The sequence below is a fragment of the Mytilus californianus genome, unplaced genomic scaffold, assembly GCF_021869535.1.
Source record: "Mytilus californianus isolate M0D057914Y unplaced genomic scaffold, xbMytCali1.0.p SCAF_11, whole genome shotgun sequence".
NCBI lineage: Eukaryota > Metazoa > Mollusca > Bivalvia > Mytilida > Mytilidae > Mytilus > Mytilus californianus.
The window spans coordinates 7,947,420-7,973,929 of record NW_026262593.1 but is presented as its reverse complement, the minus strand read 5'-3'; the positions used below and the strand labels follow the sequence as shown (position 1 = coordinate 7,973,929).

At 31.1% G+C, this 26,510-nt stretch overlaps 1 protein-coding gene across 1 annotated transcript; it reads left to right on the top strand.

Annotated features, from left to right (window-relative positions):
• Positions 1 to 40: 40 nt before the first annotated feature.
• LOC127719476 (CTD nuclear envelope phosphatase 1-like) lies at positions 41 to 16,696 on the top strand. The gene is made up of 7 exons (XM_052225625.1): positions 41 to 272; positions 2,237 to 2,303; positions 4,120 to 4,238; positions 6,651 to 6,722; positions 7,343 to 7,459; positions 8,451 to 8,562; positions 11,064 to 16,696. The coding sequence occupies exons 1-7, from the start codon at positions 174 to 176 to the stop codon at positions 11,207 to 11,209; spliced, it is 732 nt and encodes a 243-aa protein (XP_052081585.1). The 5' UTR covers positions 41 to 173; the 3' UTR covers positions 11,210 to 16,696.
• Positions 16,697 to 26,510: the final 9,814 nt, after the last annotated feature.

The following is a 26,510-nucleotide window of genomic DNA, read 5'->3' as shown; positions in this document are numbered from 1 at the left end:
GATAAAACCAAGAGAAGCTCTTAATGAAATTAAGAGCATGATGGGAATTCAATGGCGGCATATATTCAGTGAAACTATCGTCCTTGAAATATATTAACTTTCCCTATCTACATGCCCATTTATTTCCCATTAATGTGTCTTTGCAAACTTCAAAATATAAAAGTCTTGCACTCATGATCAAGTACATTGTTATGGGATTGCGTGGATTCTTCTTACTGGCAGCCAAAATATGGAGTTTCATTTGCTACTGTTTTAAACGACAAGCCAGGGCTGTGAGTGACATAATTTGATAAATAACCAGCTTTTCTTCTATTTCATCTCAGTGCTGTTTGGCAGTCAAGTCATAAAAAAATAGGACTTGTAGGAGTTATGTTCAAAGATGAAACGAAACCAGTTGGTCATCATATTGCACACATTGTCATTGGGTTAACTTCTCATTTTTTATGCCCCCGCCGTAGTGGAGGGGGCATTTAGTGTCCGTCTGTACGTACATACATAGTCCGTACGTCCCAAAATTGGTTTCTGTTCACTTACTTTAGTTTGCTGCAACCAAATGTTCTAAAACTTGTACACAATGCTTATTACCACAAAACACAGATCAAGTTTGAATTTTGGTGGTGTCACTTTTACCGTTCTAGAGTTATGCCCTTTTACAAATGGAAAAATTGCTAAATTTTTCGTTTCTGTTCTCTGACTTTAGTTAACCTCAACCAAATGTTTATATGAAACTTATACACAATGCTTATTAACACTAAACACAGATCAAGTTTGAATTTTGGTGGCGTCACTTATACTGTTCTAGTTGTACATTATTTCTTGCCAAATAAACATTACACAAATTAAAAGGTCATATTCTTGACCAAATTACAGTTATGCATAAAATTGGGACAAAATAACCCGATGTGAAGAGGATTTGGGATGAAAGGGTGCAAGACAACTCGGACCCTTAATAAGTCATCACCGACCATCTATAACTTGTACAAGTCCACTCAGTCTGTCTATAATTTCAACTCAAGTTGCCTTTACATAGACAGTCCAAGTTGACTTTATAGACTGTTGGAGTTGACTTATTAGTAGGTCTGAGTTGTCCTGCATTCGGATGAAACAACTCTAGGTTCAAATTAAAGGGAATTGGGACAAAATGATCCAGATTGATTACCAAATGGAAAACGTTCTCTGACTTTAGTTAACCTCAACCAAATGTTTATATGAAACTTATACACAATGCTTATTAACACTAACATGACTAAACACAGATCAAGTTTGAATTTTGGTGGCGTCACTTATACTGTTCTAGTTATACATTATTTCTTGCCAAATAAACATTACACAAATTAAAAGGTCATATTCTTGACCAAATTACAGTTATGCATAAAATTGGGACAAAATAACCCGATGTGAAGAGGATTTGGGATGAAAGGGTGCAAGACAACTCGGACCCTTAATAAGTCAACACCGACCATCTATAACTTGTACAAGTCCACTCAGTCTGTCTATAATTTCAACTCAAGTTGCCTTTACATAGACAGTCCAAGTTGACTTTATAGACTGTTGGAGTTGACTTATTAGTAGGTCCGAGTTGTCCTGCATTCGGATGAAACAACTCTAGGTTCAAATTAAAGGGAATTGGGACAAAATGATCCAGATTGATTACCAAATGGAAAACTATCAGCCAGTCCCAGAGTACGCTTGTTTCTTCAAAAATTAAAAAATATATGCCAAATTAGTGTATTGACCCAGATTTCACAGTTCATTGATTTGATCATGTGGAAGTTTTGGTTAAAGGTACATGTACATATGTAGGTTTATGGTAGTTTACCATGAAGTTATGTCTGCATCAACTTAAAACTAACTACACCGGTTCATTTTGATGTGAATTTTTTTAAATGTATGTCAGTTTTGATCCAGATTTCTTGTTCACTGAACATGGAAATGTGAAAGTGTAGGTGTGGTGTTATTATATGTACATGTAGAATGTATGTAATAAAAGAAAACTAATTGAGAAGTTAATACAATGTATTTTATTAGTAAAAACAAATTGAATGTATGAATATCATAATAATTAACATTTTAATAATGAACACAGAAACCACAATTTCCTGCATGAATCTCCCATTATTGGTGGTTATTCACATTACTAAATTCAAAATTAAGAAAGAAAGTTTGCAGTAGGTATTTCTAGTTAGCTATTTTAATAGTTTCAACTGACTATTAATTTACTTATTTTGTGTTTCAGATAATTCAGTACCAGACAGTTAAATATGAGTGTATACCATTGTCACCATTATCTAAACACAGACTGAGTAAGTAACAGGTCACAAATATTTCATAAAGAAAAGATGACACGCACAGACATATATATAAACAATATAAAAGGGTCAAATGTCAGTTTGACTTCCATTTCACTTTTTTTTCAAAAGATGAAAGTGTAAAGGACAAGAGTTCACAATTTTACCTCAAGAATTTGTATGCCTATTATACTATCATTTTGGGGAGTACATGTATACCCATAGTGTTGAGTAGTGAACTTATACATTATTTCATACAAAATTCTGACATTTCAATAATCAATTTTAGTTTATATTGAAAAATACAATAATGAAATGTCCCTTACAAGTGGAAATGTTATATGAATTCATGCTCAGTAGCTGTGCTTTTCTAAAACAGATTTGCAAGTTGAGCCAAGATGAACTTAAAAGCAACACCTAATGATGAAAATAAGTCTGTATGATTTGATAACAGAAGAAAGCAGGGAAAAAACACCAGGGTTTCCACAGGCTGTCAAAAAATATAATTGTGGCGATTAAAAAATCATGAATGGCTAAAGAGGTTGTCGAAGAAATGTAATGGTTGGAAGTCGTTCATCTTGTTTATTATTTTTCAGGTTTCTCATACTTTTCACTGATCAGACAATACTCAGATTTCACAATGAACTCGTCAGGTGTATCAATTTTGTCAGAAAATCAATAATCAGCTGATTGTATTTGATAGCAATCAACAACAATGGACTAATTAAAAAAGGCGTTAATTGTATTGTTTAATGATAATGTGTGGTAAAATTATGTCACATATCATCTAAAGGATTGTTTTTACAGATTTTACGAAAGTAATTGTTTTGAAGTCACAATCCTTTTAGCGGCACACCTGTCTTAAGCATAATTTATGTCTCAACTTTTACTTTTAACAATGGTTCAGAAAAGAAAAACTATTATTTTGGAGAAAGGGTTCAAATGTAAGAAAAATCTCTGATTTATTTTTTGTCCTTTAAGTAGACAGGAAGTATCCAATATAATTATTGAAGATGTTCCCAGTGTCAAATTTTACAGTTTCTTTAAAAAAGTTCAAATTTTTTTTGTTCTAATTGAGTGTTCATTTACATGATTTATAGATTACAATGTAGGATATGAAATAAATATGTAGAATTATAATAAACGAGACAACAATGCTGCAAACTGAGTTGTTTTTTTTTTTTAGCAAAAAGGAAAACAAGTTCTAAACATTACATGTTTAAATATGAGTTGGCAAAAAAAATAGAGATTGGCAGAAAAAATATTGTTTTGGCAAAAGAGGTGGCAAATAAAGAAATTGACCTAGGAGATACCCTGAAAACCACTGAAATGTTATTTCTTATAACACTCCAGTTATCCCCATCTGAAACTGCAGAGGGATCTGAATCTGACGAGCAACTAATAAAAAGTTTGTAGTAAGTGGTAAGTAAAATCTGAATCTGATTCAGGGAGGAATTATGCTCTGTGAGAATCAGTTCCAGATTTTACCTACCCACCATATCAAACTTTTCATTAATTGCTCCTTGGGATTTGGATCCCTCCTCAAGTTTCAGATTGGGATACCCGGTGTGTATAAGGCATCCTCTGAATAGTTTTTCTACATATTTTCTTCACCTTTTTTTGCCCATATATAATATCCACTGGGCTTACTTTGTGAAGTATTCCATGGAAGTCCCTGCTATAAATGGGGTTCAAAAGAATGCACATACGTGAGATTATCAAACTTGCAAAAGAAATCCACCTAAAATAAATTTAAAAGAGATGAATTAATTACTTTGATATGAATATTATAGTCTTTCATTCTTGTGATTGGCAAACTTTTTTTTCACAGGTATGTTGAAAAGAAAGATATTGGTATTAGATTTAGATGAAACATTAATTCACTCTCATCATGATGGGGTTCTTAGACAAACAGTTAAACCAGGAACTCCTCCAGATTTTGTATTAAAAGTAAGTAAACAAGAAATTCTCTAGATTTTATATCCAAGTTCAATGTTCTCCTCAAAAAGCATGATGTGATTTGAATAGTGCTGTTTCTGCCTAAATTATAGCCCCACATTTATAATACATTTTATAATAAAACCTAAAAAAATATAGCCCCATAAGCCCCAGGGGAGAACACAGGAAGTTTTTTTTATAAGACAACACATTTACTGAAAATTTCATTCTATAGAGATGAATGAATTGCTTTAATATGACAATATTAATAAGGATGTTATTGACATTATTATATGAAAAACATATCTTTTTTTTACATCCTGGATGTAAGAAAGTAAACTGAGATCACACACTTCATCAAGTTCATGATCACAGTTTATTTTAAATCGAAAGTGTGTAAAGAAATTATTTTTTAAAAACCATTTTATATTTTTTATGGGTTTTTTTATGAAAGAACCCAATGTTAGTGAAGAGTTAAAATTACCTAGAGTGATAACATTTATGTTGATAAGGTGTCTCCTTTTATTCATTTTTGTGGTAAAGATTGCATTCATGAAATCAAAACCCTTACATGTATGTTGCTGGCTTGTTAGTTATCAATTTTCCTGATTTTATCACTACTTTTGTGGTATAACAATGGCTGGAAATTGAAAGACCTATATGTGAGAAAACCATATAACTCAAAGTGTGTGAACATATTAATATGTCAAATTGGGAAATGGATGTATCAACTGACTACCTTATGCATACCCAGAATTATAAGCACCATAGTTAAGTGGCAATTTCATAATTATGAATTTGAGCTGTTTTACATTTATAGACATTTTACTTTACAGGTAATATTTTGAATTATATATCTTATCTGGCTGTTGGGTCCAAGGTCTTTGACACAGTACAGACAGTGCTACAATTGATACCTCAATGATATAAGTTCAAATTCTGTTGAGTGAATGATATTAGGCCCCAAAAATAAAAGCCTGTTTCCTACCTCCAAACCAACCCTAATTTTGATTGCTGACCTACGATTCAAGGCTTCCAAAACGGTCATATATTCTGGACATTTGTATAATGTGCGGTAAAAGTCCGGCTGGGCAAAGCATGAAACGGTCATCTACTTTTTAGTTTTCAAGGCTATTTTAAGAGACGGTCATTTTAACATAATTCGTGATCTTTTTGACCCAACCTTTTGCCTTTAACAGCCACACATTTCCGGTCATAAAAGTGACATGATCATTAAGTACTATCAAAACAACCCCTACTTTAATACCTTCTCATTTTAATCAAGGCTAATTAGTTGTTGAACAGCTGAAATTTACCTGGTCAGGTGACAGGTAAACTATTTTGAACCGGACATTGATCGATCTATTCAAAGTTATTTTCTTACATTTCAGCGGTTTGCGTCTAATTAATTTAGTCAAAAAGATTTAAATTATCAGAAATACGTTTACAAATATGATTTGATGAAAAAATTAAACAGGTGAAAATGAAAAATCGTCATAACCACGTTGTTTGAACCAGAGACATGTCGTACATGTGTGCGCAGGTGTGAAATTTAATTATGCATCCTAATTTCTTCAAAAAATGCTTAAATTGTCATTTATACCATTATCTCACGTTTATTTCGAATATTTTCTTGAAGAAATAAAGTAGAAAGAGCTACGTACACTCATTCATGCTTTGCAAACGTACACGGAATTTACGTATCAGTCTCTAGTCCATGTTTTACCATTGTCAAGATAACATCCGGTATAAGATTTTAACGAATGTAAAGTTTTTGACAACACTTCAAATGATGCACTGCCAATTTAACAGTTTACGTCAGAACTTCTAATTTGAATCAAAGAAAGTTTAATATCGTTTTTTTTTAATGTCAATCATTGGGATTGCCAACTCAGCAACTGAATACCATAATTGCCTTTTGTTTATTTAGTCTTAAGGGTTTTAAAATCGGGATAATATATAAAATGTCCGGCTGGCTAAAAATAATTTTGGAAGCCCTGCTATGATTGTATACAAATGTTTTAAAATAAATAACATATATAGTGTCATTTTATTTGACAGAATCCTTTATCCGGTGGATTATTTTAACATCAGAATGGTCAATATCTAGATAATACTATAAATTTTAAATGTACCATTGTGCATGCTAAAACAGGTGGATTTTGTGTAAATCAGTATTGGAGTTGGAGAAAACATGTACTTTCAACTTTGACAGATAACTTTGATTTTGTAGATGTAAGAAAAAAACATTTAACACTTGAAATAGATTTCTAACCGACCGACCCTATGTTTTTTTTGCTTGGGGGCAGGAAACAGACAAATAATGTTTTTTGGCCTCAATGTCAAAAACACAGTTATAACATTGTTGGGCTAAATCCAAGATAAAAAAAAGTATTAATAACTTTTTGTATCTTGTATTTTCAGGTAAACATAGATAGACATCCTGTTAGATTTTTTGTTCATAAACGACCTCATGTTGATTATTTTTTAGATGTTGTAAGTATATGTGAATTTTTGCTATCAGAATGTTTTTAAATGGATCGGTTCTTAAAGATTGGCCTAAACAGTATGTCCATATGAATTTACATAAAAATAAGATGATTTGGTATGATTGCCAATGAGACAGCTATCCACCAAAAAGCATAAAACTAAGTTTGAAAGTTGTAAGTTAAACTATGAAACATGCTTGCAATTTTGGCTTAGCACCTTATTTGTTTGTATACAAAGTTTAAATATTAAGAATGTTATTGATAAATATATGAGGCAGTTCCACAGGACACACAGACAATAAATGTAGGGCAGAGGGTTCCAACTGTATAAATGACGTTCTTCATCTTAAAATTTTCATGTTAATATAGCAATAGTGCACAAGACGTAATTTAGTGGAAAATAAATCTTGATCTTTTATTGCTCCATTCTGTTCATTGCTGTTAGGTTTTATGTGAAAAGTGTTAAATTAGAGTGTGTTCAAATTCAGCCAATCACCATATTTTGCAGTGCTCCACTCATCACCATAAGGTTGACAAAATAGCTTTTACTATTAGAATATTTCCCCAGTCTTTTATTCAAGAATTGCAGATTTATATTGAATAACATAATATACTCCTGCTTTATAGGTTAGCCAGTGGTATGATTTAGTGGTATTTACAGCTAGTATGGAAATATATGGAGCTGCCGTTGCGGATAAACTGGACAATAATAGGGGTATATTAAAAAGAAGATATTATAGGCAGGCAAGTAGAGAGAAACGATATATATACGGCTTAACAAAAAAATATACTGGATCTAGATTCCACAAAATTTTACAGATATTTTCAACAAAGTGCATGCAGATATTTAAAATACATCTTTAGTTTTCACTATGTCCTTAAGTCATTTGTTTTTACAACTATGTAAATGTGTGTATTTAATTTTTTTAAGATCATATCTTCCAGAGTTGGACATAAATGGTCAAAAACTCCACAAATTTTTATTAGCACCAATGCAATTTCCCTACAATTACATTTTGTAATGTAAGGAAATATTACACAGTTTAAAAATAAGTAGATGTGGTATGATTGCCGTGTGGGTTGATTGCCTATGAGACAGCTATCTACCAGAGACCAATGGTTGAAGATGTAAACAAATATAGGTCACTGAATTACAGGCTCCTGGCTTAGGACTATACAGAATGTGGTAGGGTAGAACATGTTTGAGTTCACCAAATGTTTTTTTTTGTTTATTGGTTGCTAGCTAATTGTCGTTTTCTCCATAGCTTTTATTCAAACCAGTTTCATGGTCTTGTAGTAGTGTGTTTATGTTTAGTGTAGGAGGTTGTTAGTTTGATACTTGGCTAGGTCAAACCAAAGAGTACGAAATGATAATTTGATGCTTCTCCCTCACCATGGATTATTTAGGAGTAAGAGGGAAGACTGGTCGGCTCATTAAAACCAACTGATTTATTTTTATCAAGAAAAATAATGTCCCAGTATTCACTTTCAAGATAAAAGCTGAAATAATAAAAAAAAACAGATAAAGTTAAAAATTGGCTTTTGTCTAGCTGAGTTAAAGAGAAAACCAGAACAATCTAGATAAAGGGAGATAAATTGTGTATAATAAGCAAATAAATGAAATTATGTTTACAATGATTTGTGTAGAGAATGTTTGAATATTACAATAAAGAAGTACCTACATAATTGAATTTTAAAAATAATAGTCTTTATAATTAATGATTTTTTTTTTCAGCACTGTCAGTTAATGCAGGGAAGTTACACTAAGCAGTTAACAGAAATATGTAAAGATCTCTCTAGTATATTTATATTAGATAATTCACCGGTGGCTTATAAAAATTATCCAGGTATTATTGATATTAACTAGTTTTCACATTACTTCATGTTTTTATATTACAAAGTTACATGATTAACAATGTATTATTGCCATATTGATTAATTGTCATAATTTCAGTGAATATTGAGATTCAGAGTTTAAGCTGGTCAAAATCAGTAATATACAGTCTACAGAAATGGGAAAAAAATTATTGTTTATTTTTTGCACTGAATATTAGATAAGATTATTTGAACATTTTCCTTTTATGATAAGTGATTTTCCTGGGAAGTTTTGATTTGACCAGTCAATTAAAATGGTCTAACTAACAAAATATTCTGCCAGTAAATCATTTGGCATCATTGCAACTTCTGTAATATATACATGCAAGGGTAAATTCATTAAACTGACCTGTCAACTGCATATGTTTTAAATTTATATATATAATAAAATGCCATTTCTGAAGTATGTTAGGGAATTCTGATGTTTACCAAAGTCCTTTTATGTATTTTGGTCTTTAAAGCCATTACATGAACAATTATGGTTAAAATTACTAAAAATAGGATGTGAAAGTTAAAGTATGAAATAAAATATGGAAAAGTTGTAATGAATTCAGACAAAGAAATAAGATATGTATGAATTCCATTATATGGTTTATAAATGATCAAATATTGTAGTTCTTTGATTCATTGTTTCTGTTTTAGTCTTTTTACAAGTACGGTAATGCTTTTCCTATAAAATCCTGGTTCAGTGAACTATCAAATTCATCAAGGCTTTGTTGAATATCTTTTCAAATAACACTTCCTATAAGACCATTGTTCAGAGAACCAACAGATTGTTCATGGTTTTTTTTATTATCTAACCAGATAACACTATCCTATTATGTCACAGTGTTCTCCCCAGAAATTTTGGATAGCATCACATTTGTTGTAAAAAAATTAATTGTATTTTTTTCAATGTCATTTGACGTGTCGCGGCGATGGTCTATTTCCTTTATGTTATATATGTTTATAATGTTCAATTCATAACTGAGAATACAATTAAACTATAACCATGATAACAGTTGTTTCAGTTTATGTTTTCTATATTCATTTATAGTTACAGAATTATTTTTTTCCTCTTGGGCCAAATAAAAATATATGTGTGGTTCCAGTTACCCTACCTACTCAACTAAATGAATGAATGAATGAATTAATGGTTAATTATAGTACAACCTATATATATACAATACTAAATATCTAGCAAAAAAAAAACTGGGTTTTATATAAAAGTGGAAGAGAAAGTATCATATAGCAATTAAATTTCAATTAAAAAACTTTTTTCTTTATCATGTCTATGGAATTCATTGTTTCATGGTACTCAATGAATTAGTCCCAGTTTTTTCTTTATATCAAAATGATATATATTTTTAACAAAGTTAAGCTACTTCAGTCAGTATATTAAAACGATGTATTTTCAAAAAGAATACATTTAGCAAAGATATCTAATAAATAGTCTGTTAATGAGTGTGGAATGCGTAGTTTTCTCTTTTGTGATCATTTTTTTCTGTCTACTGTGCCATTTGTGCATCTGTAGTTATTATCGTAAAAATGCGGAATTTTGTCATATCTGGTCCGGTTCCGGTCCTTAGTTTACACAAATATTTCAATGGCGGCGGAAGAAAAAATTACGTAAATAAACAATGCTTGACAAGAAATTGGGAATGAATATGACACTTTTAATGCATTAAATGGATGAAACATTTACTAAAGCCAATTATGATCTCTTTCTAAAGAAGTATCAAACTTATTTAACTCAAAATCAAAGTTTAATATACGCTCTCGATTAACTAGTTATACCAGAAATGAAAGAAAGTAATTTTTTAAAAAGTTGTAAAAATATACGACCTAACCTCTTTTCTAAAGAGAGAAATCGTTTGTATCTTTTGAATTTGGATTATGCAAACATAGATTTCGAATTGTTTTTCGATTTTCTGATTACATTTACTCCATGTCGAAATTTGCGATTGGACCATGTGGTATTATTCATGTCACAAGTGTCAGCTTGGGGTATTCGTATCCATTCAGTTATCACCCAAAGGGCAATTAACACCTATGTAATCACACTTAATTGCCTCTATTGTCCAACTTGAAGGAATTACAATTAAAGGTGATATAATTTTTATGATCACAAGTGGTAATTAGATGAAAGTTCAATATTTAGGACATGGTTTTGCGATTTACACAAAAGAAAAATAGCATCCTCAAAATAATTATAGCGTCACGGAAATTATTATAGCATCACGGGAAAAAAATATAGCGTCTCGGTGCCGCGATGCTAAAACGGCCTGGGGAGAACACTGTGTCATGGTTGAGTTAACAAACTGATTATTCATGGCACTTTTACTTTCTTTCCAGATAATGTAATTCTTGTTATGGTTCAGTGAACCAACTGATTATTCATGGCATTTTACTATCTTTTCAAATAGCATTATCCGTATAAAATTATTGTTCCGTGAACCATTATTCATTGCCTTTTTTTTTACTATCTTTCCAGATAACGCTATTCCTATAAAGTCATGGTTCAGTGAACCAACAGACATATCACTACTATGTTTACTACCGATGTTAGATGCTCTACGATTTTGTCACGATGTGCGATCAGTACTTAGTAGAAACTTACACTTACATAAAACAGTTTGAGGAAATTTTAGAGTATTACCATGATAATAGTTTGTCTTGTCATCATCATATAGCCTGAGGACCACTACCTCTGAAGTAGAGATCTGTATGATAGCTTGACAGGGACAAGATTGGCAGAATGTGACTTAATGTATGGTGGGCTATACCTGACATAAATGGCAGAATGAATGCAACCATAACCTAGTATGAATGCTTGAAGGCAGCACGATATATCACTGTTTGTATGAAGGTTTCAAACATATATGTACTAATTGTGTAAAAAATAACTTGTTGAAAAATAAATGTGAGTTTTTTTCTTAATATTTGAGATAAGTCAACAGTTTAGTACTGTTAATGTTTAGAAATGCAAAAATTACACATATAATCTCTCTTTCTGTCTCTTACAATGTTGACCATATCTTAAAATACATGACGTAAGAAAATAAAAAATTATATGCTTATTAATTATTATACATATTTTTGTCTTTTTACTCTGTTTTCCTTTTTAATGAATAACAGAAGATTAGAGATAAACCTCAATGTGACAGCAACCCAATAACACATCAATTAAGGAAATATCTAGAGGTCAACATTTGGTCTTCAACACGTCTATTTGTAAGATCATTTCATATATGTATTGTAATATTTGTGAAAGAATAGTGTTCAGACATTGATCGAGCAAAATAAAGGATTTAAAAATGATATGGGATGAAATTTTTAACAATTCTTAGGTCAAATGAAAGTTGCGTAAGACCCTTTTTCACTGGAATGTGCTTGGACATGATTAATACTGAATAAAACAGTAAATTTCATGTTAACTTACTAATTAGTTTTCTTTTGTCTTTTAATTAAATTATAGAATGTGATAGAAAAGTTGAACTTTGGGTTGAGACAAATTGGCTGGAATATTTAAATTCTAAAAGATTCTAAAGTTGCTCTTTACTTTAACTTTCATGTACAAAAAAGTAAGGATACGAAAAAACTATTTAGATTGAACTATTTTTACTACTTAAAATATTTCTAGGCATACTTTTCATGATTAAGAAAAATTATTATTAATGGCTCTGACAAATTATATTAAAGTCCCTTGACATTTCCTCCCCCCTTAAAATCACACAATTATCTAGAAGTTTCTAAAGGCTGTTGAAAGCTGAGTTGTTATCGTTTTAACATATTCCAACTTTCTCTTCTTACTCAAACACATGAGTATATTTTAAGGTAAAAGTTACGTATTGAGTACTCCAAAATCTAAAAATTTCATTTACCTCTCAGATGTATGACAAGGCTTTATTTTAATATGAATTCTGTTAAATGTTATTATTGAAATTTGACATGCCTGACACATATCTACGAATAATAGATGTAACTAAATAAAAACAAACCAATTTATTTTTTCCGTGCAGTTTATAACAGCTTTCATACAATAATCTATTTTTTGTGGGGAATTAATGGTTAATGGCCGATCTTTGTTTTTTATTTATTCACAAAGTTTTTAGACACTGGTTGATTAAGAGCTTTATATATTGTATAGACATTTGTCTATAGTTAAAGACAGCATGTTGATCTTTAGATGTCTTTGGGTCAATGGTTGTGTTGCTGACTCACAGGTGTATACCCCATCTTCTTTTACTCATATTTATGTAAATTCTAAGTCAGTTGAAACAATTGTAGGACTTAAAGTCTAGTTATATAAACATATGTCATATTATAAATACAATGTAGTCGTTGAATGAAATTACAGCTATTGAAACATATATAACAGTTTAAAGTGTAACAATGAAGTCTAGGTATATATGGTATAAGAACAAATGAAATTTACAAAGTGATTTCTAAGCAGTCTTTTGTTAGTTTGATTTGGAAAGATGTCTGTATACATATCAGTCTGACAGGGAACCTACTTATTTTGGTTTTGGACATGTTTTCTTACTGAATTAGTAATAATCTATCTTTGTCATTATTAACGGAAAAGTAATTTGTGAAATTGTTTAAATGCAAGCATTTGCATATATATATAATCTTTTTTTGTCAAATTAGAAGTGTAATTTCTTTATTAATCCTTATATTTTAATTTTATTTAAATGCATTGAAGTTTTTTTAAAATGAATGCTGTATTTACCTTGTAAAAAGTAGATATTAAGAGTAAACTTTATTTAAAGGAAAAGGCCTGAGAACTAAACTGTATTTTTTGTTTATACTTATTATTGTATAAATTACTGTCTTCCGACACTATTTACATACATTTAAATATGATACTTGAGGCATTCATAAATGTAAGTTGATTAAATTTCAGGTGTTACAAAAAAATATTGTTGTAATAATTACTTGTTTTTCTAGGGTTATCTTTCTTTGGTCTGCATCTTTTGAATGACTTGTACCCCATAATACTTGTATTGTAATACAATGTTTTTGTTTTGAAAGTAGATAATAGTTGTTAACTTCTATGTCATTTGGTCTCTGGTGGAGAGTTGTGTCATTGGCAATTATACCACATATTCTTAATTTTATAAGTAATACACAAATATCAGTTTACAGTATGTTAAGGTGAATACCATATTATTTTTTTCTAATTTTGGGAACCAGAAACGTTTTCTGTCTTGCTTTGATAATGAAGATTTTTCTTTATTGTCAAGGTAAGCTGGTAAAATTTGCAAATGTCATGAATTTTAGAATTTCATGTAACAAGTATACATATGTCTTTAAAAAATCCATGGTTTTTAGTAAATCTATTAATAAGTTTATATTTTCCTAATTTTACTTCCTTTTTACCTGTAATTAGATATATATTAATACACACACATCAGTTTACCTTTAAATCTATTGTTTGGTAAGGTGAATTAAACAATGCTGTCATGTGTTTGCGAATTTGCTTTGCTTATGTCATAAAATCATTTTAACTTTTGACATCAAGCTATTTTCTTTCTTCATGTTTTTGTTATTTCTTGGCATTAACCCAATAAGGTATCTTAACATATAATTGTTGATCAGAAAAAAAATTAACTTGAAACTTATTGAGGACGATTTTATTAAAATTTTAATTGATGAACATAAAAAAATGCAGTTCTTATAAGGCTCACTTGACTGTTGCATATGATTCACCACCAATAGAGGCAAATTAAAAACTCTTCATTTCACTGTACATGTACTTGCCACCCACCAGTTGAGATTTCAAACTGCCTTACCTAGGTCTCACTTGTTTTTATGGAACAGCTTACTACACAAATGAACTTTATATTAAAACATCAATGATATTTAACTTGGTCGTACACTGATTGTTCTAGGGTAAAATCTAGATATCTTTTTGATTTGTGATGGGAGTCAAATTGTGATGGTTTTCTGGCTTAAATGTTTTGCAATTTTCTTTGTTAAAGTTAACTATATAGTGCTATACTTATACTACATATACATAGTACTATCTCTCTAGTTATTTTGTTTTGTTGATTTTTTAGAGTATATCAAACTCAAATTTTATATAAGAAAAAGTTCACTATTTGTTGCTATGTATCAGAAGTAATTGTATATAAGTTTATTCAGACTATACCAAATTATATTATATGTTGAGAGTTTTTTCCCTCAAGATTGAAGATTTTAAACTCAAGATACTGATAACTGTATAACATGAGGGAGGTCATAATTAACAGCATTATATAAACATGATCAAATAATATGTCATATTAATAACATAAATACATGTAGAAAAAACAATAAAATATATACTTTTTCAACATTTTAAAACATATGGACACTGTTTTGATAAATACAAAAAATAGTTTATACAGCTGAAAGTTACAATTGAATAAAGAATTTCAATTTTTTTATTATAAGGATTCAATATATTGTAGTTCGGTGGAAACTATTCCCTTAAAACAACAATATTTTGATATTAGTACATTTAAAAATCAAATAAAATTCATTCCCATTATAATACTATCACATAGTCCATATTCTATTCCACCTCAAAATATTTAAAATGAGCAAGTATCAGTGTAGTATTACCTCACCTTTAATTGGTCAGTACACAACAAGATGTCAGGTGTAAAATTAGTAACTCAAACATTAATAATTCATTTTCAAACATCAAAGATATTTCCAATAATCCAAAATTATAACTCCCCCCTTATTAATGCCTTGTGTGAAAATTTGAAACTGTTCGCCATTATACAAAGTAATAATCCAAATCGTAATGCATTATGAATTAGAACGGTTGAACTTGATGCAATATTTTATGAATAAATTTATTAATTTAATTTGATATGCTTTTTTCTCCCCATGTAGATTAAAATCATCAGACAATATGTCTTAATAAATCTTTACAAGTCCAGAAAATCGTTCCATACCTTTAAATGTAACTTTATTTGATTGACCTATTATCCTGTTCACTTGTAATGTTTCCCTTCGGAAAGATAAAATAATGTTAAACATTAAAAGTATCCCATAATGATTATAATAACCTTTGACCATCCTTTGAAACACACATTCCAAAATTGATTCCAGTTATGAATCTAATATACCGTAATATAGTTTATATTCACAGAGTTATAATTTCGCTATTTCAAAGGCAAAACCTGGTAGAAGTTTTATATATGCATTTTTCTTGTCTTTGATTGTCATTTGCCTTTAAGATCAAATTTTTGCATTTTTATCTTAATGGCAAAAAACTAGCGGGAATAAAACCTCTCATGAAAATTGATCACTTTACAGTATACAGTAACCATATCCTTACAATTTACAAAAGATAGTTTTTGTCACAGAGGATGTTCAAAACTTTTTTTTTTTATTGTATTACACTGTCTTTGTCCATAAAAAAATAATTAAAGTACAGAAAAAGATTTCTATGTTAAAGTATAAACCTCCATAATATAACACCAGTAAATTGGCTTCTGTGTAAAAAAAATCTATAGGTTAATTTTTTATTCCCTGACGTGAAAATGTCACAAAAATATGTTTGTTAAAAATGTACAAATGTTACAAATCAGCCATACTATTAAAGTGACCAATCAGTCCAAAAATTAAATGGTGCATGACTATTTTCTCTGTTTGAATATTTACAAAATGTAAACCTTGATATAAATTAAAAATACATTTTCAATAATCCAGATAGTTATTTCATGGAAATGTGAGTAATTTTGGAATACTTGTTTGTACATGTATTAGTAAGTTTTGTATTTCTCACCAAGAGTGGATGTTGGAAACCAGTTTTGTATTTCTCACCAAGAGTGGATGTTGGAAACCAGTTTTGTATAAGATTATAATGCACTTTTTGAACAGAAACACCTATGTGTAATTTTACATTAATAAATTTGTTTGATAGATTTTATAAAATTATGTTAGTGAGCCTGAAGGTCATGTGATATGTGATCTATGGTGGGTCACATGACCAGTGATCCATGATGGGTCATGTGATCAGTGAGTCCTAAAGGCTGTGTGATCATTTATATGTGATCTTCATAAAATGTTTTATGTTTAGACAATAATAAAATGTTAATCCTTGTGGATTTCTAATGAAATGAATTTCTAGTTTGTTTTGAATTTTTAGTTGCATTAGAAAAAAAGACAATAATCTCCATGTTGGTGTCAAAAATTTCCATATAGATGCTGAATTCAATTGGTATTAATGAAAGATACTGCATGCTAAGCATCAATGAGACAGCAGTCAAACAACAAAACAAACCCCAAAAAATATTTGAAATTTCTTATTTTTTTATACGACTGAAAAATTAAAAAATTTTTGTTATACGACCGCAAAAATTAAAAAAATTTTTGTTATACGACCCCAAAAATTTAAAATTTTTTGGTTGTATATTGGTATCATGTTGTCATCGTCCGAAGACAGATGGTTTCCGGATAATAACTTTAGTATAAGTAAATAGAAATCAATAAAATTTTAACACAAGGTTTATAACCACTAAAGGAAGGTTGGGATTGATTTTGGGGGTTATGGTCCCAACTGTTAAGGAATTAGGGGCCCAAATAAGCATTTTTGTAGTTTCCAGACAATAACTTGTGTTACAGTGTATGAATCTCTCTGAAATTATACCACAAACTTCCATACAACAAAACGATGGTTAGGATTAACTTTGGGGGGTTTTGGCTCAAACCATTTAGTAATAAGGGGCAAAAAAGGGGGAAAAACAAGGGTTTTTCTGGTTAAAGGACAATTGAGACAATTTAAAAGCAGTGTAAGGGAGGTAATCCAATTCAAATTAAAGAACACTGTTTTATTACCTCCCTTACACTGCTTGTAAATTATGTATTAAGAAAATAAGAAATGATGATTGTCTTGAGGTGATTAGCTGTCAATTTATTTTTAGCAGTTACTATTAATTAATATTAATTTTAGCCATGACTATATATGTCATTTTATATTTTAAAACTTTTATGATGTATTTAAATGGGTAATTTTGGTTGCAAACTGCATTAGAAATTTGAATTGAGATACTGACCATATCTTGAGGGAAAGAATTTTTTGGGGGAATTAGTGAAAAGGGGGAGGCGAAAAAAATTGGAGGGGGGGACAATTTTTCTCATTTCAGATTTCAGAAATTAAAAGAAAATTTCTTCAAATGTTTTTTTTGGGGGGTTAATATTCAACAGCATAGTGTATTGCACAAAAGCAAAAAACTGGGTAAAATAATTTTTTTTTGGTAGGGGGGGGGGGGGGGGGGGGGTCAATAGCAATAAATTGAATATAAACTCAAATCATATAACCAATTTGACTACAGTTATTATGTGTCAAAAATTTAGTTACAATCCAAATTCAGACCTGTATCAAGCGTGAATATTGTGTCCATTTTGGCCCAACTTTTCAGGGTTGGACATCTGCGGTCGTATCCAGCTGTGCTCAGCCTACTACACTTGGTGGTGGCGTGAACATTTAGGGTCAGTCTGTGGTTCAAGTCTTTTTTAGTCCCCTACTGACGAAGTCAAAGGGGACTAGGTTTGCACTCAGTCTGTCTGTCTGTCCATCCGTCAGTCCGGCAAATCAGTTTTCCACACTTTTTTCTTCATGCATGAAACTATTGATTTGATATTTGGTGTATTGTTTTATCTTGACAAGTTACAGATCAAGTTCGAATTTTGTTCCGGTCTGATGATTTTATGCAGAGTTATGGTCCTTTGACTTAAAAAATTCACTCAAATAATCAGTTTTCCGCACTTTTTTTCTTCATGCTTGAAGATATTGATTTGAAAATTGGTATATAGTTTTATCATGACAAGTTACAGATCAAGTTCAAATTTTGTTCCAGTCTGATGATTTTGAGCAGAGTTATGGTCCTTGGACTTAGAAAATTCACTTAAATAATCAGTTTTCAACACTTTTCTTCGTCATGCTTGAAGATATTGATGAGATATTTGTTATATAGTCTACACCATGACAAGTTATAGATCAAGTTAGAATTTTGTTCCAATACAATGAATTTTTAACCGGCAGGGGACTATGTATTGCCATGCAATACTCAACGAATGCTTGTTTTAACATCAATAATATGGAACTGTATGAAAATTAGACGGAGCAAACATTTTGAAATTTATTTTTTTTTATTTTCACTGTTTTACTGGGGTTTTTTTTTTGGAGGTTACATTAAGATAAAAGTTTTCCAGACATCAATTACTTCATCAAACATTCATTGAAATTTACGAAACTTGTACATAGGTTTTTTATGATCAAAAGACATTATCCAGAGTAAAATTTTGATAATATTTTTTAGAGTATTACAATATTTTACTGATAAAAGGACTTAGTTGTTGTTGCAGTTAACATTTAGATACAGCTTGGGGTTAAAGTTTTTAGACATCAATAACTTTGTCAAACCCACCTGTTAATAAGATAAAAACATATTTCAAATACCTTATTAGTTTTTTGTGGTCAGGAAAACCAGATAAGATTAAAAGAAAAGTCATGATAGGGTTGTATGAAAAAGGAGGTTGAAAATGCCAGAAAAAGAGTTTTAGACCCCATGGAAAACACTGCTAATAGATCATGAAAAAAACTTGGGAGCAAACAAAATATTGCTGATGACCCCTGATGGTATCCAAAAGATTTCTACAAATTTTAATAGCTTTTGTAAAGACATTTTACTAAACTGGAGTATCCTTAACACTGTCACTAATGACACTGCTGATGAGATCATGATACATTCCATATGGCTAAACAATATTTTGACAATAAATGATAAAACTTTCCTTTACCAGAGTTGGTGTGAATCAACTGGGAGATATATACAGTTTAATATACTCCATATACAAGCGCTACATAGAAATGGAAAGTTCACAATTGTGAAGCTGAAATTATCTCATTCTCATTTGTGGTAAAGTTTTGTTCTCAACCGACCCTCATTGTCAATTTCTGAATGTAAATCAAGATATGAGGTGGACTTAACTATCGGTTGTATCCTTTATTTCAAATTAGATGGGATAGATGTGTTTAACATAGTCACCAAACTTTGAATTATTTAGTGAGAGGACATCATATATATATAACGGACAGTGAAGTTAAAGTTAAAGGATAATTCTAGCATTTTTCATTCTTCCTAAGAAGCTGCTGTATCAACTTATATGAATAAAGGAACAAGTTGGCAAGAAGAGGGCACAGTTGGTTCCCATGGGAATGCTGATTGTTTCTTGTTTTAAATCAGAGTGATTTTCTACAAAGTACGATTTATCCCTTTCTAAGATAAGATTCCTGTATCATTGACCTTTCTTTTGTGTTGAGCCTGCGAAATTTGTTTTGCAAAAAAAAAAGAGACATAGTGATCCTAGATTCCGTCGTCTGCATCAGTCTGTGGTCAAAGCTTTTTTAGTCATCAATAACTTTGTCAAACCTGGAATTTTATGAAATTTGGACAGAAGCTTGTTTATGACCAAAATACATTATCCTGAGCAAAATTTTAAAAATATTTATTTTCATTTTTCCGTATTTTACTAATAAATGCACTTTGGTTTTTTTCACAGTTAAAATTCAGATTTAGTCTGAGGTTAATGTTTTTTAAGAAATCAATAACTTTGTCAGACCTACATGGAATTTCATGAAATTTTGACAGCAGCTTCTTTATGACCAAAATACAGTATCCAGATTGAAATTTTGAAAATATTTATTTTAATTTTTCCGTATAATACTGATAAATGGAGTTTTTTTTACAGTCAACAAGTAGATACAGTCTGGAGTTAAGTTTAAAGTTTGTTACACATCAATTATTTTGTCAAACCGTCATAGAGTTTTATGAAACTTTGGCAGAAGCTTTTTAATGATTAAGAGTTAATGTCTGAAGCAAACTTTTGAAATTTTTTTTTTCAACTTTTTAATTTTTAGTATTTTTCTGATAGATGGACTTCGTTTTTTACAGTTAACATTTACAGATAGTCTGGGATTTAATTTTTTTGACATGATAAATTTGTAAACGTTCATGGATTGCTATGAAACTTGGACAGAAGCTAATCTTAAAGAAAAAGTTTTAATTTTTTTTTTTAAATACTGTATTTTACTGATAAATGGACAATTTTTTAGGTCAACATTACATTTTCCACTGACAGCAGCAATCACAGGCAAGACACCACAGGCACTTGTCTCTAAAAACAATTTCCTAAATACCTTAATATAACACAAACAAAAATTCCTATATACCTTAATTTAACACAAGTGTGTTATTTAAAGGTATATAGGAAATTTTTTTAGAGACAAGTGCCTGTGTGAGACACAGGGTTCCGCAGAACCCCTTTCTATGAAACAAAGCAGTTCTTTAAATTTGTCTTGCAGTTTGTAACCATTAGACTAAGGTAGGTCCCAAAACAAGACGAGTTTAATTTGGTGCACATTTGTGTTCTTTGTTGTGTTTTGTATACTGTTGCTTGTCTTTTGGTCGTTTTTATGCCCCCGCCGTAAGGGTGGGTCATTAAGTTTTACCCTTGTCCGTCTGAACGTACGTCAGTCCGTCCGTACATCCGTTTGTCCCAAAATTGGTTTCCGTTCTCTAACTTGAGTTTGCCTCAACCAAATGTTATGAAACTTATATACAATGCTTATTACCACAAAACACAGATCAAGTTTGAATTTTGGTGGCGTCACTTTAACCGTTCTAGAGGTATGCCCCTTTATAAATGGAAAACTTGCAAAATTTTTATTTTCTTCTAAATATCAAGTTATTTTTAAAATTGGAGTTATCTTCCTATGTCCATGATAATAGTTGAATCAACTACAATCAATGTTTTATACAATGCAATGTTTAATTTTGACTTCCGCTGATAAAACACAGATCAAGTTGAATTTGGGTACTGTCACTTTAACCATTATTGAGTTATGCCCCTTTATAAACCGAAAGATTGCAAAATTTTTAGTTTCCATTCTGTAACTTAAGTTTGTCCCAACAAGCCATTGAAATCTATACACAATATTCATTACCACAAAACTAAGATCAAGTACAATTTTTGTGTTTTGTTTCCGTTTTCTAACTTTAGTTTGCCTCAACCAAATGTTATGAAACTTATACACACATTAAGTACGAAATTTGGTGGCGACACTTTTACCATTCTTGAGTTATGTCCCTTTATAAACATAAAAATTGCTGATTTTTTTTGTTTGTCTCAACCAAATGTTATAAAACTTAAACACAACCGTTCTGCGTGTTATGCGTGTTTACCAATAGAAAAATTGCTGAATTTTTAGTTTCTGTTCTCTACTTAAGTTAGCATCAACCAAATGTTATGAGACTTACACACAATGCTAATTACCACAAAACTCAGATCAAGTTCAAATTTGGGTAGCGTCACTTTTACCGTTCTTCAGTTATGTCCCTTTATAACTATATGATATGCAAGCGGGGGCATCATCTGTCATGTGGACACTATCCACATTTATTTTCCATGGCATTCTCATTTCGACTTACGAGTTTTAATCATCCCTACAGTAACTTTTGCCTCTCTTTTATAAACGCTAGTGACATGCCGACTTTATAACTGAAGCTTTTAATTTGATTGATATGATTTGACCTGCAACAATAAATCGGTTTTCGTTTTTTTACCATGGCGTTGTCAGTTTGTTTACGACTTTCGAGTTTGAATGTCCCTTTGGTATCTGTCGCCTCTCTTTTACACATGCCAAAGCTACCTATTGGGTTTTACAACCCTGTAACTATAGCAACCAACAAACCACATTTAAAGATGGGGTAATAACATTCTGGAGAAATAGTTACAATGGTTACATGCATGGAGTATGCGACAAATACCGTTCAGATATACATAGATATATATGACAATATTATGGCTTATGTTTGTACAAATAGGATGTAAAGTGTTTACATACATTATTATATGTAACCATAGATATATAAACCCATGCATCTATGGTATAACTATTTTCCTCACAAACATTTGATATATCCGTTTTGTCATTTTTTTCAAAATTTAAAAAAATGAATCATACAATAAATGGATAAATTGTTTATCATGTGATAGTTAATTCACGGCTGTCATTCGGTATATCGAGAAAAATGATCGTGTAAGAATAAGAAGTCCGTCGTCTGTCGTCCGTCGTCGTTAACTTTTACAAAAATCTTCTCCTCTGAAACCAAATTTAACCAAACTTAGCCACAATCATCATTGGGGTCTTTAGTTTAAAAAATGTGTCCGATGACCCGGCCCGCCAACCAAGATGGCCGCCATGGCTAAAAATAGAACATAGGGGTAAAATGTAGATTTTGGCTTATATCTCTGAAACCAAAGCATTATTTAGAGCAAATCTGACATGGGGGTAAAATTGTTTATCAGGTCAAGATCTATCTGCTCTGAAATATTCAGACAAATCAGACAACTCATTGTTGGGTGCTGCCCATGAATTGGTAATTTTTAGAAAATTTTGCAGGTTTTGGTTATTATCTTCAATATTATTATAGATAGAGATAAACTGTAAACAGCAATAATGTACAGTAAAGTAAGATCTACAAATAAGTCAACATCACCAAAATGGTCAATTGACCCCTTAAGGAGTTATTGCCCTTTATAGTCATTTTTTAACAATTTTTTGTAAATTTTTGTAATCTTTTACAAAAATCTTCTCCTCTGAAACTACTGAGACAAATTTAACCAAACTTGACCACAATCATCATTAGGGTATCTAGTTTTAAAAATGTGTCCGATGATCCGGCCCGCCAACAGAGATGGCCACCATGGCTAAACATAGAACATAGGGGTAAAATGCAAGTTATGTCTATTATTTTTTGAACAGTTATAAATAGAGAAAATCTGAAAGGAGCAAAAATGTTCAGAATAATGAGCTCTACCAATTGTCCATATACAACAAAACTGTTAGACAAATTCTTATAGGAGTTATTGCCCATAAATGACAAATTTTACCATTTTTTTCATTTTTGTCTATTATAATGAAAACTATGATATTTAGAGAGGGAGAAACATTTTTTTTCCCGTTATGCCTTATATGATTTAAATTATAATAGATAAATAAACACCTCAAATCACAAAAATGATCAGCAAGGTAAGATCTATTTAAAAGTCAAATTTTGCCGATATAGTTAGTAAACTGTCACTCTTCATAGGAGTGATTGCCCTTAAATGAGGATTTATTTTACCCTGAGCAAAAACTAAAGAAGATTGAGAGAAACTAAACAGACTTAAAGATCCGTAATACAAGATCAACAAAATAGAGATTTTTGTCATGAAGTCTATTCTCATCTACAATGTTGGAAAGTGTCCTTTTGTATGATATGCACATAGACCAAGGTGAGCGACACAGGCTCTTTAGAGCCTCTAGTTATGCACAGTCATATCTTTAAAACGATGATCCTTGTTGATTTTTGTAAAAATTGGAAAAAAAATTGTTTAAAAAAACAACAGGAAATAGACTGTCATATTCCTGACTTGGCACAGCCATTTTTGAATCCTAAGTTAAATCTAGTTTTCTAGCTAGCTAATACGCCCACTTATATGACAGTTGTTTAATGTTCCGAAATATTGCCAAATTGGGTGAGGAACCCATACAGACATAATTGGTTAACGTGGCCATATTTGGGATCCAGCAGCCAAAACTGTGTAAACATACATCACAGACATACAACACAATTTAATTAAACGTTCAAACGCACTACCAATTAATTCAAACAAAGACGCCAACAAAACAGTTATTGCAGTTGATAAAGGGGCCCTTTATAGCTTGCTGTTCGGTGTGAGCCAAGGCTCAGTATTGTGTGTCGCTTTGACCTATAATGGTTTACTTTTATAAATTTTGACTTGGATGGAGAGTTGTCTCCTTGGCACTCATACCACATCTTCTTATATCTATATACAATAAAGATTAACTTTTCAAATATATCATGATATATTGGAATGTGACCATTATAGACACGAAACGTGAATTTTTCTTAGTAATTCTCGTAGTATTGTGTGTCGCCTTTTGTGTTTTCCTAAAAAGTACTGCATTTTTTCTTTAACTTAGTGCACAGTATTATTAAGGAAGTTGAATCATTTTGACAGACATATTTTTTTTCTAATATATTCCACCTTTTGAAAATACAGCAGATTTTCACAGATTTTGAAGTAGAATTACACTTAATTGCATTCACAATCCGATACCAGGTCTTTTACGATCTGATCGCAATGCTTGGCCACCGTTAGTTATTCTTTCGCGATGATTTCTCTCGATATACCGAATGACACCCATGTAATTACACAGATCTTTCTATATATCGTTTATGTTGGCTAAAGAAAAGTGAATAATCCTTTCATAGTCTCGCCTGATTTATTCACTTTATGTAGATTCTAGGCAATTCACAGCTTGACATCTGGTTATTGTTGAATATCATATGTTGACCTCTAATTTTATTTCTAATTTTTTTTTAGTGTGTTGTTTGGTTTCTGTTTCTTTGACGTATGATATATCTAATTTTATACATAATCAAATGTCTGATGTGATCAATACCATCATAGTAATATGGTCAAAATAGCAAACTTCAAACAAATTCGTAGCTGTTACCAAATATTAAAGATTAGACTTGCTACAATCCCCTTTCTTTTATTTCTTTCTTAACAATTTATATGTTTACTGAAAACTGCCATGATACTGAATGCCCAAGTATACTGATTGCCCTTGGAAAAACGAAATGTTTGTCTGTCATGCCCATTGTCCTTGACCTCATGTTCATTGTTCAGCTACTGTTTAAAAACTGTACAGTTTTGCCATGTGATTTTCTCTCTTATTATGAAATATGTTAATACTATTTGGTATATGGAATCCTTGCTAGGTCTGAATCTTCGTCATACAAAATTTTGGTATTTTCTCATATACCTTTAGCACTAGGTCAACTATATTTGCATGGTGTATTGAATGATTTTAAGGTTTATACGTCTGTCTACTTGTGTTGATATGACAATGACCTCATTTTCATGAATCATTGGTCAATGATTAGTTTCCATAGTTTAGTCCTTTTCTCAGATACTTTAAGCGATATGTCAATTATATTTTGTGTATGGAATGATTGTAAGATGTACATCTCTCTCTCTGACAGGTATCATATGACCTTGACCTAATTTCCAAGGTCCATAGGTCAATGTTAAGTTTCCGTAGTTTGGTCCCTTTCTCAAATATTTTAAGCAATAGGTCAACTATATTTGGTGTACGGAATTAGTGTAAAGTGTGCATTTCTGTCTGGTAGGGTTAATCTGGCCTTGACCTCATGTTCATGGTTAATTGTCAATATTAAGTTTTCCTGGTTAAGTCTGTTTCTCATATACTGTAAGCAGTGTGTTAATTCTATTTGGTGTATGGAATGATAGTAAGGTGTACATGAATATCGGGCAGGTATCATCTGACTTCGACCTCATGTTCATGGTGCATTGGTCAAAAAAAAGTTTGCATGGTTTTGGGCAGGTATCATCTGACTTCGACCTCATGTTCATGGTTCATTGGTCAAAGTTAAGTTTGCATGGTTTCAGCCAGTTTCTCCGATGCCTTGAGCAATAGTTTAAATATACTTAGTGTATAGAATGATTGTAAGGCGTAATGTCTGTCCGGGAGACATCATCTAACCTTGACCTCATTTTCGTGGTTCATTGGGCAATGTTAAGTTTCAGTGACTGTATAGGTCCAGTTTTTCTGGGAATTATACTGGAATGGACAAGTTTTACTTTAAAACACGTGTACTTGGATTTTCGTTTAAAAGGAAGTCCTTTATCTTATCAAAATCTTCAGAAATATATTGCTATTAAATAACTGTCTTCCAGTACTATAATTCGATGACAGCTTTTTCTTATGCAGTGACCTTAACCACGATACCGCTCGTTAGAACTTCACCAACCGCACAGCGCAAGTGCAAAGGAAAAA